At 48.2% G+C, this 16,252-nt stretch overlaps 2 protein-coding genes across 2 annotated transcripts; one reads left to right on the top strand and one right to left on the bottom strand.

Annotated features, from left to right (window-relative positions):
* Positions 1-24: 24 nt before the first annotated feature.
* LOC134860645 (zinc finger protein ZFMSA12A-like) lies at positions 25-5,050 on the bottom strand. Its single transcript, XM_063877417.1, has 12 exons — positions 4,937-5,050; positions 4,331-4,533; positions 4,196-4,249; positions 3,843-3,908; positions 3,668-3,766; positions 3,442-3,559; positions 2,867-3,203; positions 2,746-2,792; positions 2,560-2,678; positions 1,948-2,437; positions 1,365-1,820; positions 25-416 (listed from the first exon to the last, which is right to left on the bottom strand). Exons 1-12 carry the CDS (start codon positions 4,938-4,940, stop codon positions 247-249), a joined length of 2,163 nt encoding a protein of 720 aa, XP_063733487.1. The 5' UTR covers positions 4,941-5,050; the 3' UTR covers positions 25-246.
* Positions 3,795-10,208, top strand: LOC134860646 (atypical chemokine receptor 3-like). The gene is made up of 4 exons (XM_063877418.1): positions 3,795-4,222; positions 5,928-6,087; positions 8,287-8,852; positions 8,937-10,208. Exons 3-4 carry the CDS (start codon positions 8,307-8,309, stop codon positions 9,453-9,455), a joined length of 1,065 nt encoding a protein of 354 aa, XP_063733488.1. The 5' UTR covers positions 3,795-4,222; positions 5,928-6,087; positions 8,287-8,306; the 3' UTR covers positions 9,456-10,208.
* The last annotated feature ends 6,044 nt before the right edge of the window (positions 10,209-16,252 follow it).

Consider the following 16,252-nt stretch of genomic DNA (forward strand, 5'->3'; position numbering starts at 1 on the left):
GTGTGAGCAGGTCTGTGAGTGTGTGAGCAGGTGTCTGTTGAGGTGTGTGTGAGCAGGTGTCTGTTGAGGTGTGTGTGAGCAGGTGTCTGTTCAGGTGTGTGTGAGCAGGTGTCTGTTCAGGTGTGTGTGAGCAGGTGTGTGTTCAGGTGTGTGTGAGCAGGTGTCTGTTCAGGTGTGTGTGAGCAGGTGTCTGTTCAGGTGTGTGTGAGCAGGTGTCTGTTCAGGTGTGTGTGAGCAGGTGTCTGTTCAGGTGTGTGTGAGCAGGTGTCTGTTCAGGTGTGTCTTCCTGGTGTAGCTCTTGCTGCAGGTGGAGCAGGCGTAGGGTCTGACGTTGCTGTGGGACAGCAGGTGCTTCTGCAGGTCGAACTTCCTGCGCAGACACTTCCCGCATTGAGGACACGAGAAGGGACGCTCACCTGGGGACAGGAAGGGACACAAACAGGAAGTCACACAAACAGGAAGTCACACAAACAGGAAGGGACACAAACAGGAAGGGACACAAACAGGAAGGGACACAAACAGGAAGGGACACAAACAGGAAGGGACACAAACAGGAAGTCACACAAACAGGAAGGGACACAAACAGGAAGTCACACAAACAGGAAGGGACACAAACAGGAAGGGACACAAACAGGAAGTCACACAATCAGGAAGGGACACAAACAGGAAGGGACACAAACAGGAAGGGACACAAACAGGAAGTCACACAAACAGGAAGTCACACAATCAGGAAGGGACACAAACAGGAAGGGACACAAACAGGAAGGGACACAAAAAGGAAGGGACACAAACAGGAAGGGACACAAACAGGAAGGGACAAACAGGAAGGGACACAAACAGGAAGTCACACAAAAAGGAAGGGACACAAACAGGAAGGGACACAAACAGGAAGTCACACAAACAGGAAGGGACACAAACAGAAAGGGACACAAACAGGAAGGGACACAAACAGGAAGGGACACAAACAGGAAGGGACACAAAAAGGAAGGGACACAAACAGGAAGGGACACAAACAGGAAGGGACAAACAGGAAGGGACACAAACAGGAAGTCACACAAAAAGGAAGGGACACAAACAGGAAGGGACACAAACAGGAAGGGACACAAACAGGAAGTCACACAAACAGGAAGGGACACAAACAGAAAGGGACACAAACAGAAAGGGACACAAACAGGAAGGGACACAAACAGGAAGTCACACAAACAGGAAGTCACACAAACAGGAAGTCACACAAACAGGAAGGGACACAAACAGGAAGGGACACGGCAGGTGTGTTCATACAGACCATAACAAAAACAACCACTGGATCCTCTGTTCAGGAACACGATGACATCACTGCGTAACACTCAGGTTCCTATTCTCACCTGTGTGGATGCGCCGGTGCTCCGTCAGGTGACAGGAGATGGAGAAGCCCTTCCCGCACTCCTGGCAGCGGTAAGGCCGCTCGCCCGTGTGCATCCTCATGTGCTTCTGTAGGTCTCCTCCGGACGGCCAGCCCTTCCCGCACACCGTGCACACGTACGGGCGCTCCCCAGTGTGGCGGCGCACGTGCACGTTGAGGCCAGCGAGCGCTGTGAAGTCCTTGGGGCAGTAGGGGCAGCGGAAGGGTCTTTCCCCGCTGTGAGTCCTCAGGTGACCCTCCAGCCCGTCCCGTGTCTTGAAGCGCTTCCCGCACTGAGGGCACAGGAAGCGCCGCTCCGCCCCGTGCCCGGCCCGGTGAGACTGCAGCCCGGCCGCGGTGCCGAACGCCTTACTGCACAGGTCGCAGGGGAAGGGGCGGGACGTGTGGGAGCGCTGGTGGATTCGCAGCTGGGTCACACCTGGCAGGTACATATTAGAATCAGGATAATATCTCTATAGTATACAGTTAGGGTTAGGGCATATGTATATTATATATATATACATATACATATGTATATATATATATATATACAGATTCCACATTACCTGGGAAGGTGAGCTCGCAGAAGCGGCAGCTGAACTGGAGCTCCGCCCCCTCGGCTGAGTGGGTCTGCTGGTGCCTCAGGAGGCGGGTCTGGGAGCTGAAGCCCTGCTGGCAGACGGAGCAGGTGAGGGTGGGGGGGTGGTGCTGCAGCCGGTGGGTGTCACACTGCCGGGCGGTGGGGAACCCTCGGCTGCAAGTGGGGCAGCTGAAGTGACCCCCCCGCTGCGTGTGTGTGAGTGTGTGTGCGGTGAGGCTGGACAGGTGGCTGAAGCTCTGCGGGCAGGACGAGCAGGAGAACAGCGGGCGGGCGCGGTGGCTGCTCTGGTGGCTGCGTAGCTCCGCCTGCGTCCTGAAGGAGGCGCTGCACTGGAAGCAGGAGTGAGAGCGGGCAGGGGGGGGGCCTGGGGGGAGGGGCTCTGCTGCGGGGGGCGGGGCCTGCATTGTCGACAGCGCAGCGCCGCACGACTTGTTGGTGCTCAGGTGACGGATCACCTGCCGGAGGATCATTATGGGACTCATTTACAAATCCACCATTAATCTTTACTATTGTTGTTGTTGTTGTTTTTGTTGTTGTTGTTAGTGTGTGTGTGTGGACGTGTTGGGAGTCAGCTTACCTGGGACCTGTAGATGAAGCACTTCCCACACTGAGGACACCTGTGTGCGACCCTCTGAGCGCGGGACACTCTGTAACCACTGTTAGCCGGGGCCTCAGAGCTCTGGTCTGATTGGCCAGCTGTGGAGAGGAGGCGGAGTTAGAGGCTGTCCATCAGAGTGTGTGTGAGTGTGTGTGTGTGTCTCACCTCTGTCCTCTGATTGACCGGCACAGTCTCCAGGTGAGTCCTTCAGCCTGACAGAGACAGAGACAGAGTGAGGGGTGTGAGGAGAGAGAGTGTGAGATCTGAGCAGCCATCAGGGTCTCACCTGTGCACCTCGACAATCACAGGTGTGACGTCCCATGTGTCCCCTCCACCTGCTGAGCTCTCATTGGACGCTTCCTGCTCCTCGCCGTGACCAATCACAGTCTCCTCCTGATCCTCCGTCAGCACAACCACCTCCACCTTCACCTGCTGCTCCTCAGACACCGGCTCTGATTGGACGTCAGGGACAGCTTCTGATTGGACATCAGGGACAGGATCCGAAAGGACATCTGGGTGAGCTTCTGATTGGATGTCAGCTGGAAGAGGCTCCTGATTGGTTGGTTTGTTGAGGAGGGGGTGGGACCACGCTGTGAGGAGCACGTTCTCCGTGTCCTGACTCACTGGGGGGGGGGGGGGGGGAGGTCGCAGACAACATTTAATATCATAATAAATTATAAAATTCACTTTTTTATTTATTGAAAATATTTCTTAATTTCTGGTCACTTTTGTGAAACATTGATAAAGTTTTAGAATAAAAATCTAAATATTGATTTAGCGTTAGATTTCCAGTCAATACCTTTAAATAAAAACATGAATGAAAGGGAACACGAGCAGTCATAATCACAGGTGTGGTTTTACCTGTGGTGGTGGCTTTCCCCAGCCGACAGCTATGATGGGTCAGCAGTTCCCTCAGGTGCTCCGCCTCCTGCAGGCCCTCCTCCAGACCCCTGGGGGCAGCAGCGAGCCAGCAGGCTGCCTGCAACACGACAGGCATAACAGCGACACCTCCTGCTTACATCCCCCAGTGCATCATGGGAACTGGGGGAGCACCTGCTCCTCATGTGAACGCAGGTGATAGTCTTACCTGTTTGAAGTCGGGCACAGGAAACAGCTGCTCCGTCCGGGACAGGAAGTCGGAGATGAGCTCCTGGAGGGCGGAGTCGAAGCTGTGGTCGAACACTTCCTGTAACACCGCCAAAGAAGAGCGTTAAACAGGTTGTAGTTCTTGTAGTTCATGTAGTTGTAGCTCGAACTCTGACCTGCAGGAGGAGCTGTCTGTTGTCAGGACTCCGCAGAGACAGCAGACAGGACGTGTCTTCATCCGCCTGAGAGACACAGTAATATCATTCAATCAGCTCTGATAACACGTCCTTTCAGACCACGTATCCCAGACTGCACTGCATGCAGGTCACATGTCTCGATCCACTCATGGTTTTGTTGTTATTATATTCATTTGTGGATTTCTTTGATATTTCTGTAGAGTTTCGATGGATGTTTCCTGGGTAGCTGACAGTAAATAAAGACGGGGGAACATCTGGACCCCCCCCGGATGTTCTGTTGGTACTCCGGAGTTTCCAGCTCTGTGTGATGTGTGAAACATATTAAAACTGACCGTGTCCTCGGAGCAGAGTTTGTCCAGGTGGGTCTGGGGGTTGCTGAGGGTCACCTGGGGGGGACAGGTGTAACATATTAACAGGGACCCCCCTCACCTGGAGACTGGTAGTTACACATGTTATATGTTCAGTACCTTAGCTCTGAGCGCCAGCAGCAGCAGCCTCCTCTGCCTGTCCGTCAGCAGCTGAGGGACTGCCTCGGTCACCACGGAGACAAAGTCCTCCAGCATCCCATAATGCTGCACACTCTGTTGCTGGGCAACCTGCCACATGGCGGCTGTCAGCAGGCGGAGTGGGGGGAGGAGGAGGCGCAGGGTGGAGATGGTGGGGGGCGAGGCTGTGGAGAAAAAACAGGGGTTTATTTATTTTTTTGTCTGGATTTCTTTTATATTTCTGGTAATTAACAGTAAAACTCTGCACATTTCCTCTGAAGTTCCTGTTTATTCCTGGGGAAATTATAGTCAATCTCTAGTTTCTTACCTAATTCAACAGAGATAATATATTATACATATACCGAGTTAAAGAGTAAGTACTACTGCTTTATCATATATATTAAGATGCTGTATATTAATTACCCACCTCTTCTAAAGCTAACTTTAGTTAACAAATGTTAGTTTTTCACTTTGAGCTTCATTAGCATCGGTTGAGCTAGGTGGCTAACATTTTCTGACAGCCCCACAGATGTTTTTAATGATGATCACAGTTCATTAAAAAGACTAAAAGACTTCTTCAACACTCACCCATTACTGCCTTTCAGTCAAACGCGTCCTGTTTGATTTTAAGTCTGAAATAAAGCTGAAAGAATGAGCTAAACGTGAGCTAAAAGCTAACCATGTTTACAGCGTCTTCTTCTGTTGTTTAAATTGAAGTTGGCCAACAGCTCTTAGGTGCATTACCGCCGCCTGCTGGAGAGCATGTGGGTCCTTATTACTGCCCAGTTACTGTGGAGGACACGCGGAAAGAATGAAGGGGATATAAACAAAGAAATGACAATTTGAAAATATAAATACACGAACAAAAAAGAGGCAACTATTTTTATTCATTTATTATATTTAATTTTAAATTTAAATGTATACACAAACATGATATACAATACAAAGTTTGTTATTCATTCAATGTATTTATTTGTCAAATTTTTACCTCAAACCCTTTTATTCTGTACATTTTGTATTGCCTTTTCTTATTTTAATTTTGATGCAGAGAATTGTTATCCCTCCACTGCTGGATCAGTCCTAGGAACTACACGCTGAGCTGCAGACCCTTTAAAACATGTTTTAATCTAATTTTATTATCTTAATTAAATATTTTGGTATTATTTATCAGCCTTTTTATATTAAATACGATTATATATATTTTTTCAATACTAAATGTACTTACCTAAAATAGTAGTAATAGTTAATTTTATTTTATTATGTTATTATTATTTTGTGAAGAATTTAAGTTAGATTTATATTTAGTATATTTATTTCTGATTATTTATTTTTGTAGTGTTTGGATTTAATGTATTAATTCCCAATTATTACATATGTGTCTTTCACGTTTTTATTTCCCCTAAACTCTATTATTATCCACGGTATTGGACGTTAGTTACGAGTTTAAATCAGATCATCATTAATATTATGTTAATTTCATTTTCATTATTTATAAAAACTGTATATATTTTTTTCTTTGTTTAGATTTATTATTACGCAATTTTAACATGTGTCTTTTTGAATGGTGATCCCTCTTCAGGAGCTTTGTGGGGGGGTACTGGCGCCCTTTGGTGGACAGCAAAAAGAACTACAGGCTGTCTGTGGGAGGACCGCCTCTTCATCAGCTTCTCTCCCGGAGCAGCGACACTCTGACCCGGCCTGAGGAGCTGCGAACACCCCGAGAAACTGCACCTTCACCTGTAAGTGTTTACAATCTTTAAATAGTGAAACAATTAACCAATTTTGTCTTTATTTCCAGAGATTATGCATGGAAACACGATTCGTCTATAAAGACTTCAACCAGACTCCGTTTAGAAAATAGATTATTTTACAGTTTCCTCTTTCAGATAAATGCATGTTATCTAATTTGACTTTTCCACATGTTATTATTTATAATAACCTCATCTAGTGTATTCCGCTTATTCTTCTTCCACCAAGCATCCCATAATATGTGGGAAATCTGAACCTTTATGCCTCAGTGTGAGGTGTCACTGAACGCCCCTCCATAGTAAAAGATGTCTGTAGCGCATCTTTTACCCGGATCTAAAAACTGAAATATAACATGGAAACATCCTTTATTGGTGAATACAAAGTGAGCCGAATTAAAGCAGGCATCAGGTTTATTCTAAATGTATTAATATATGTGTTACAACCAGTTTGTATTACTTAAATACGGATATAACTTATAATGTACGGGTTTTAAACAGCGCTTCAATAGGATCTCAGTTCGCATCGTATCTTTTGGAGCAAATCCCTGCAATTTAAAGTCTTCAATCAACTTCTATTCATTGTTATTGTGTGTGACATGTGAGCCGAAGTAAAGCAGGCTTCGAGTTTGTTCTATAATAGTATTAATACATTGGTTATAACCAGTTTGTAGTACTTTAATTAGAATATATTAATGTTTTATGGAGCAAATTCCTGCATTTCCAAGTGTCTATCCAGATTTCCTTTAAACTTCTCTAGTTATTTTATGTTTTCACAAAAAAGCAACCATTAAATGTTACATTACAGCATGTTTTCGGCATGCTTTCCCTCCACCAAACATCCCATAAAGGTCGTGAAATCAACTTGTATTTATTGTTCTGGTGGCAGAAGTGTGAGCCAAGTTAAAGCAGCTATCGTGTTATTCTATATCAGTTTATTTTGATGTGTTTTTAGATTAAATAATCCCAGGTTTTACAGCAAGTTTGACGGTGCATTTTATGGCTCTTTAAGTGCTTTACAGTGATGGTGCGTTCAGGAGACTCTGGGTTTAGCATTGAATGAGAGCTCTGTATGCACGAGCTCATTAGCGTAACCCTGAAAGTCAGCAGGGTTTACTTTCCGCTTTATTTTATGATCTTTACAGATGTTTTTATTCTTGGGTTTGCGTTTTTATTCATCCCTGAGCCTCAGAGTTCAGCTCAGGTGTTTTAGAGCATCTTTTAGTTTAGATTTCAGAGCTTTACTCCTCCTGCAGGTCTCCGTCTCTCTGAAACCCTAATTATCTCTTTGTGTCGACGCAGCAGTAAACTCTTATTCTGAAGGTCGTGACCTCTGGCTTTAAAGCGTCCTGCAGAGTTTCAATAAAGTCCTCTGCCTTTGTTCCTCCTGCTCCTCCTGCTCCTCCTCCTCCTCCTCACATGCTCAGAGGTCTCAATGGCCGGTCGGCAGTCTCTTCTTCTTGCATTATGGGATGTTTGGTGGAGGGGAAACCCGAAACATTTAGATTTTATTTTATTTTAAATGTTTTCTGTCGACCAAATATGGAAACAGGAAGTCAGAACAGCTTCTTCTTTGTTGGTGTTTTAAGATCCGATCAGTGTGAACTTCAACTGAACTGAAGGCCAAGTATTGATCTGACACACACACACATACACACACACACACACACACACACACACACACACACACACACACACACACACACACACACACACACACACACACACACACACACACACACACACACACACACACACACACACACACACACACACACACACACCATTGTCAGAGTTTCCTGTCACTTCAATGTGTTTCTAAATGAATGTCCTCTGACCTCCGTACATCCGTCCATCTGCTGTGTGTGTGTGTGTGTGTGGGCTCTAATGGAGGATGACAGCAGGGTTTAATATTGAGAAGGAAGAGGTCTCGTCAGATTTCTGCAGCAGAAATACTTTAAATAAATACAAATTCCTGTTATTTATTATAAATCTTTGCTGTATTTTTGAAGTTGTTCTATTTAAATGTTAAAGCTTTTTATTTTATTTATCAGGTACAAATATTCTTCAACATATTACTGATTTTTATTTATTAAAGTAAAATAACTTTTGTATTTAAATATTAAAACTTTCGTACAGAATTATTCCTTCTTTATTACCTCTGAATATATTCTGCTCCCTGGGGTTCTGCAGGTTCCCCTTCACCTGGCAGGATGTCTCTGAGCTCTGCGGACCTGCTGGACCTCCTGGATCAGTGGGAGGAGCTGAAGGATCTGAACCTGAGCATCCACAACCTGACCTGGGTCGATGCCACGGTGTGTTCGGGCGCCGTGGGACACGCCGGCCTCCTGCGCGTCCTCTGCGTGCTCTACGTCTTCATCTTCCTCGTCGGGACCACCTCCAATGCCCTGGTGGTCTGGGTGACCCTGCGGTCGGACAGGAAGTGCGCGGACCTGTTCGTGCTGCAGCTGGCGGCGGCGGACCTGGTTGCGGTGGCGACGCTGCCGGTGTCGGTCAGCTCGCTGCTGCGGGCCGGACGCTGGCCATTCGGAGAGGCGCTGTGCAAACTCACGCACCTGGTGTTCAGCGTCAACCTGTTCAGCAGCATCCTATTCCTGGCCTGCATGAGCCTGGACTGGTACTTGTCTGCTACGCGGCCCCCCGGGGGGCACAGCAGGGAGCCACTGCGGAGACTCGTCTGCGCCGCGGTCTGGCTGCTGGCGCTGGCGGCCGCAGTGCCAGAGACCTACTTCCTGCAGGTGAGTGTTCTGGTTCCTGTCTCTGGTTCTCCTCGGAGGGACCAAAGCAGTTCTGGTTCTGATGATAATTTGTGCTATCCGCAGGCGGTGGCGTCGGTGCATCACGACGGCGCTGTGTGTCGCCCGGTCTTCCCTTCCCGGGAGATGATGGTGGGGGTCCAGCTGAGCTTCACGGTCCTCGGCTTCCTGATCCCGTTCCCCGTCATCGCCGCTTCCTACCTGGCGCTGGCGGCGGCGCTGCCCCCCGGCTCGGACCCGGCCCGCGGGGTCAGCCGGCGCGTGGTGCTGAGCTACACGGTGGTGTTCGTGGTGTGCTGGCTGCCGCTGCACGTGGTCCTGCTGCTGGACCTGGCGGCGCCGGTGCTGCCCTTCAGCTGCAGGTTGGAGGACTTCCTGTGGGTGGCGCTGCAGGTGAGCCAGTGCCTTTCCATGCTGCACTGCTGCCTGAACCCCGTCCTGTACGGCCTGCACAGGACCTACCGCTACCACCTCATGAAGGCCTTCATCTTCAGGTACTCCACCCGCTCCGGGGTCGCCCGCCTCATCGAGACCGAGAGCGCCTCGGAGACCGACGTCTCTGCAGCGGATCGGGACCAGATCTGAAGATCAGGAACTGTCCTGGAAACACAGAGTCCCTGAACCCCCATCAGACTGGAGATATTCCTCCGGACTCCAGAAAACATTCCTGCAGTGACAGACCTAAAAACCTGCCGGACTCCATCCGGTCTCTGAAGAACCTCCAGACCTGCAGAGGATCTTCCTCTGACTCCATCCGGTCTGTGAAGAACCTCCAGACCTGCAGAGGATCTTCCTCTGACTCCATCCGGTCTGTGAAGAACCTCCAGACCTGCAGAGGATCTTCCTCTGACTCCATCCGGTCTGTGAAGAACCTCCAGACCTGCAGAGGATCTTCCTCTGACTCCATCCGGTCTGTGAAGAACCTCCAGACCTGCAGAGGATCTTCCTCTGACTCCATCCGGTCTCTGAAGAACCTCCAGACCTGCAGAGGATCTTCCTCTGACTCCATCCGGTCTCTGAAGAACCTCCAGACCTGCAGAAGATCTTCCTCTGACTCCATCCGGTCTGTGAAGAACCTCTAGACCTGCAGAGGATCTTCCTCTGACTCCATCCGGTCTGTGAAGAACCTCCAGACCTGCAGAGGATCTTCCTCTGACTCCATCCGGTCTGTGAAGTACCTCCAGACCTGCAGAGGATCTTCCTCTGACTCCATCCGGTCTGTGAAGAACCTCCAGACCTGCAGAGGATCTTCCTCTGACTCCATCCGGTCTCTGAAGAACCTCCAGACCTGCAGAGGATCTTCCTCTGACTCCATCCGGTCTCTGAAGAACCTCCAGACCTGCAGAGGATCTTCCTCTGATTCCATCCGGTCTGTGAAGAACCTCCAGACCTGCAGAGGATCTTCCTCTGACTCCATCCGGTCTGTGAAGAACCTCCAGACCTGCAGAGGATCTTCCTCTGACTCCATCCGGTCTCTGAAGAACCTCCAGACCTGCAGAGGATCTTCCTCTGATTCCATCCGGTCTGTGAAGAACCTCCAGACCTGCAGATGCAGGAACTCTTTGAAGGACTCAGGAACACTTCACACCTTCTCTAATCTACAAACCCTTTGCTTCTCGAGTGTCGGTGTCCTCACCCTCCTCCAGATTCAGGAACTCTGGAACCATCTCCAGAGTTGGCCAAACCTTTGGAGACTTCAGGACTCCTTTGTAGGACCCGAAGACTCCTGAGGGCCTGGGACCAGTTCTGAAAGTTTCCTCTATGGGAAGTCTCTCCAGATCCACCAACCCTTCGGAGGACCTGGTCTCCTGAAGAGATGAGCGTGTGAACCAGCTGTCGACATTGTATTCTAATCGTTCCTTAACCTCAGTTTCATGTTTTCTGTGAATCGTTGCCTCGTCAGTAAAAGTGAGACCAATGAAAGCGTTTCTTCTCCGGCTGCTTTTATTTTGGTTCTTCAGCGTCTCTTGGTTCGGACCTGGTTGATTAACCAACAGAATATCTCTAGATTTGTTTCCATTTACTCTAAACGCTTTTTCTATTTCTAATTCAATATTTGATTTTGTTTGTTAATCCTAATGAGCTGAAGAACCTGTGCAGGTGTGAGAGGGTATACCTGTGAGAGGCAGAGCGTGAGAAAGGTGGACTTTAGCCACAGGAAGTAGAAACGAGAGCCCGAACAGCTGTTGTTAATGAGAGTTCACCTGAGAGAAGTCTCACCTGAAGTCTCACCCGAGAGAAGTCTCATATGAAGTCTCACCTGAGAGAAGTCTCATATGAAGTCTCACCTGAGAGAAGTCTCATCTGAAGTCTCACCTGTGAGAAGTCTCAACTGAGAGAAGTCTCACCTGAGTAAAGTCTCACCTGAAGTCTCATCTGAGTGAAGTCTCACCTGAAGTCTCACCTGAGAGAAGTCTCACCTGAGAGAAGTCTCACCTGAAGTCTCACCTGAGAGAAGTCTAACCTGAAGTCTCACCTGAGAGAAGTCTCACATGAAGTCTCAACTGACAGAAGTCTCACCTGAGAGAAGTCTCACCTGAGAGAAGTCTCACCTGAAGTCTCATCTGAGAGAAGTCTCACCTGAGAGAAGTCTCACCTGAAGTCTCACCTGAGAGAAGTCTAACCTGAAGTCTCACATGAGAGAAGTCTCACCTGAGAGAAGTCTCACCTGAGAGAAGTCTCACATGAAGTCTCAACTGAGAGAAGTCTCACCTGAAGTCTCACCTGAGAGAAGTCTCACCTGAAGTCTCACCTGAGAGAAGTCTCACCTGAGAGAAGTCTCACCTGAGAGAAGTCTCACCTGAAGTCTCACCTGAGAGAAGTCTCACCTGAAGTCTCAACTGAGAGAAGTCTCACCTGAAGTCTCACCTGAGAAAAGTCTCACATGAAGTCTCACCTGAGTGAAATCTCACCTGAGAGACGTTTCACCTGAAGTCTCACATGAAGTCTCACCTGAGTGAAGTCTCACCTGAGAGAAGTCTCACATGAAGTCTCACCTGAGTGAAGTCTCACCTGAGAGAAGTCTAACCTGAAGTCTCACCTGAGTGAAGTCTCACCTGAGTGAAGTCTCACCTGAGAGAAGTCTCACCTGAGTGAAGTCTCACCTGAGAGAAGTCTCACCTGAAGTCTCACCTGAGAGAAGTCTCACATGAAGTCTCACCTGAGAGAAGTCTCACCTGAAGTCTCACCTGAGAGAAGTCTCACATGAAGTCTCACCTGAGAGAAGTCTCACCTGAAGTCTCACCTGAGAGAAGTCTCACATGAAGTCTCACCTGAGAGAAGTCTCACATGAGTGAAGTCTCACCTAAGTGAAGTCTCACCTGAGAGAAGTCTCACCTGAGAGAAGTCTCACCTGAAGTCTCACCTGAGAGAAGTCTCACCTGAAGTCTCACCTGAGAAAAGTCACATGAAGTCTCACCTGAGAGAAGTTTCACCTGAAGTCTCACATGAAGTCTCACCTGAGTGAAGTCTCACCTGAGAGAAGTCTCACATGAAGTCTCACCTGAGAGAAGTCTCACCTGAAGTCTCACCTGAGAGAAGTCTCACCTGAAGTCTCATCTGAGAGAAGTCTCATCTAAAGTCTCACCTGAGAGAAGTGTCATCTGAGAGAAGTCTCACCTGAGTGAAGTCTCACCTGAGAGAAGTGTAACCTGAAGTCTCACCTGAGTGAAGTCTCACCTGAGAGAAGTCTCACATGAAGTCTCACCTGAGAGAAGTCTCACATGAAGTCTCACCTGAGAGAAGTCTCACATGAAGTCTCACCTGAGAGAAGTCTCACCTGAAGTCTCACCTAAGTGAAGTCTCACCTGAGAGAAGTCTCACCTGAGAGAAGTCTCACCTGAAGTCTCAACTGAGAGAAGTCTCATCTGAAGTCTCACCTGAGAAAAGTCTCACATGAAGTCTCACCTGAGTGAAGTCTCACCTGAGAGAAGTTTCACCTGAAGTCTCACATGAAGTCTCACCTGAGTGAAGTCTCACCTGAGAGAAGTCTCACCTGAGAGAAGTCTCACCTGAGTGAAGTCTCACCTGAAGTCTCACCTGAGTGAAGTCTCACCTGAGAGAAGTCTCACCTGAAGTCTCAACTGAGAGAAGTCTCATCTGAAGTCTCACCTGAGAAAAGTCTCACATGAAGTCTCACCTGAGTGAAGTCTCACCTGAGAGAAGTTTCACCTGAAGTCTCACATGAAGTCTCACCTGAGTGAAGTCTCACCTGAGAGAAGTCTCACCTGAGAGAAGTCTCACCTGAGAGAAGTCTCACCTGAGTGAAGTCTCACCTGAAGTCTCACCTGAGTGAAGTCTCACCTGAGAGAAGTGTAACCTGGAGTCTCACCTGAGTGAAGTCTCACCTGAGTGATGTCTCACCTGAGAGAAGTCTCACCTGAGTGAAGTCTCACCTGAGTGAAGTCTCACATGAGAGAAGTCTCACATGAAGTCTCACCTGAGAGAAGTCTCACCTGAGAGAAGTCTCACCTGAAAGAAGTCTCACCTGAGAGAAGTCTCACCTGAGAGAAGTCTCACCTGAAAGAAGTCTCACATGAAGTCTCAACTGAGAGAAGTCTCATCTGAAGTCTCACTTGAGAAAAGTCTCACCTGAGTGAAGTCTCACCTGAGAGAAGTTTCACCTGAAGAAGTCTCACCTGAAAAGTCTCACCTAAAGAAGTCTCACCTGAGTCTCACTGAGAGAAGTCTCATCTGAAGTCTCACCTGACAGAAGTCTCACCTGAGAGAAGTCTCACCTGAAGTCTCACCTGAGAGAATCTCACCTGAGAGAAGTCTCACCTGAAGTCTCACCGAAGTCTCACCTGAGAGAAGTCTCACCTGAGAGAAGTCTCACCTGAAGTCTCACCTGAGAGAAGTCTCACCTGAAGTCTCAACTGAGAGAAGTCTCACCTGAAGTCTCACCTGAGAGAAGCTCACCTGAGAGAAGTCTCACTGAAGTCTCACCTGAGAGAAGTCTCACCTGAAGTCTCAACTGAGAGAATCTCACCTGAAGTCTCACCTGAGAAAAGTCTCACATGAAGTCTCACCGAGTGAAATCTCACCTGAGAGAAGTCTCACATGAAGTCTCAACTGAGAGAAGTCTCATCTGAAGTCTCACTTGAGAAAAGTCTCACCTGAGTGAAGTCTCACCTGAGAGAAGTTTCACCTGAAGTCTCAACTGAGAGAAGTCTCATCTGAAGTCTCACCTGACAGAAGTCTCACCTGAGAGAAGTCTCACCTGAAGTCTCACCTGAGAGAAGTCTCACCTGAGAGAAGTCTCACCTGAAGTCTCACCTGAGAGAAGTCTCACCTGAAGTCTCAACTGAGAGAAGTCTCACCTGAAGTCTCACCTGAGAAAAGTCTCACATGAAGTCTCACCTGAGTGAAATCTCACCTGAGAGACGTTTCACCTGAAGTCTCACATGAAGTCTCACCTGAGTGAAGTCTCACCTGAGAGAAGTCTCACATGAAGTCTCACCTGAGTGAAGTCTCACCTGAGAGAAGTCTAACCTGAAGTCTCACCTGAGTGAAGCCTCACCTGAGTGAAGTCTCACCTGAGAGAAGTCTCACCTGAGAGAAGTCTCACCTGAAGTCTCACCTGAGTGAAGCCTCACCTGAGTGAAGTCTCACCTGAGAGAAGTCTCACCTGAGTGAAGTCTCACCTGAAGTCTCACCTGAGAGAAGTCTCACATGAAGTCTCACCTGAGAGAAGTCTCACATGAAGTCTCACCTGAGAGAAGTCTCACCTGAAGTCTCACCTGAGAGAAGTCTCACATGAAGTCTCACCTGAGAGAAGTCTCACCTGAAGTCTCACCTGAGAGAAGTCTCACATGAAGTCTCACCTGAGAGAAGTCTCACATGAGTGAAGTCTCACCTAAGTGAAGTCTCACCTGAGAGAAGTCTCACCTGAAGTCTCACCTGAGAGAAGTCTCACATGAAGTCTCACCTGAGAGAAGTCTCACCTAAGTGAAGTCTCACCTAAGTGAAGTCTCACCTGAGAGAAGTCTCACCTGAGAGAAGTCTCACCTGAAGTCTCACCTGAGAGAAGTCTCACCTGAAGTCTCACCTGAGAAAAGTCACATGAAGTCTCACTTGAGAGAAGTTTCACCTGAAGTCTCACCTGAGTGAAGTCTCACCTGAGAGAAGTCTCACATGAAGTCTCACCTGAGAGAAGTCTCACCTGAAGTCTCACCTGAGAGAAGTCTCACCTGAAGTCTCATCTGAGAGAAGTCTCATCTAAAGTCTCACCTGAGAGAAGTGTCATCTGAGAGAAGTCTCACCTGAGTGAAGTCTCACCTGAGAGAAGTCTCACCTGAAGTCTCACCTGAGAGAAGTGTAACCTGAAGTCTCACCTGAGTGAAGTCTCACCTGAGAGAAGTCTCACATGAAGTCTCACCTGAGAGAAGTCTCACATGAAGTCTCACCTGAGAGAAGTCTCACCTGAGAGAAGTCTCACATGAAGTCTCACCTAAGTGAAGTCTCACCTGAGAGAAGTCTCACCTGAGTGAAGTCTCACCTGAAGTCTCACCTGAGAGAAGTTTCACCTGAAGTCTCACATGAAGTCTCACCTGAGTGAAGTCTCACCTGAGAGAAGTCTCACCTGAAGTCTCACCTGAGAGAAGTCTCACCTGAGTGAAGTCTCACCTGAAGTCTCACCTGAGTGAAGTCTCACCTGAGAGAAGTGTAACCTGGAGTCTCACCTGAGTGAAGTCTCACCTGAGTGATGTCTCACCTGAGAGAAGTCTCACCTGAGTGAAGTCTCACCTGAGTGAAGTCTCACATGAGAGAAGTCTCACATGAAGTCTCACCTGAGAGAAGTCTCACCTGAGAGAAGTCTCACCTGAAAGAAGTCTCACATGAAGTCTCAACTGAGAGAAGTCTCATCTGAAGTCTCACTTGAGAAAAGTCTCACCTGAGTGAAGTCTCACCTGAGAGAAGTTTCACCTGAAGTCTCAACTGAGAGAAGTCTCATCTGAAGTCTCACTTGAGAAAAGTCTCACCTGAGTGAAGTCTCACCTGAGAGAAGTTTCACCTGAGAGAAGTCTCATCTGAAGTCTCACTTGAGAAAAGTCTCACCTGAGTGAAGTCTCACCTGAGAGAAGTCTCACCTGAGAGAAGTCTCACCTGAAGTCTCAACTGAGAGAAGTCTCATCTGAAGTCTCACTTGAGAAAAGTCTCACCTGAGTGAAGTCTCACCTGAGAGAAGTTTCACCTGAAGTCTCACATGAAGTCTCACCTGAGTGAAGTCTCACCTGAGAGAAGTCTCACCTGAAGTCTCACCTGAGTGAAGTCTCCATGAGAGAAGTCTCACCTGAGAGCAGTCTCACCTGAAGTCTCACCTGAGTGAAGTCTCACCTGAGAGAAGTCTCACCTGAGAGAAGTCTCACCTGAAGTCTCATCTG

The sequence above is a fragment of the Eleginops maclovinus genome, chromosome 24 (assembly GCF_036324505.1).
Source record: "Eleginops maclovinus isolate JMC-PN-2008 ecotype Puerto Natales chromosome 24, JC_Emac_rtc_rv5, whole genome shotgun sequence".
Lineage (NCBI taxonomy): Eukaryota > Metazoa > Chordata > Actinopteri > Perciformes > Eleginopidae > Eleginops > Eleginops maclovinus.

What these genes read in the sequence shown, in the direction of transcription:
- LOC134860645 (XM_063877417.1), bottom strand. An exon ending in AACTCTGCTCCGAGGACACG is followed by an intron (nt 3,909 to 4,195) that starts GTCAGTTTTAAT and finishes TGTGTCTCTCAG; the next exon opens with GCGGATGAAGACACGTCCTG. An exon ending in CTGTGCCCGACTTCAAACAG is followed by an intron (nt 3,560 to 3,667) that starts GTAAGACTATCA and finishes GTCGTGTTGCAG; the next exon opens with GCAGCCTGCTGGCTCGCTGC.
- LOC134860646 (XM_063877418.1), top strand. Translation starts at nt 8,307, where the DNA reads ATGTCTCTGAGCTCTGCGGACCTGCTGGACCTCCTGGATCAGTGGGAG. An exon ending in CAGAGACCTACTTCCTGCAG is followed by an intron (nt 8,853 to 8,936) that starts GTGAGTGTTCTG and finishes TGCTATCCGCAG; the next exon opens with GCGGTGGCGTCGGTGCATCA.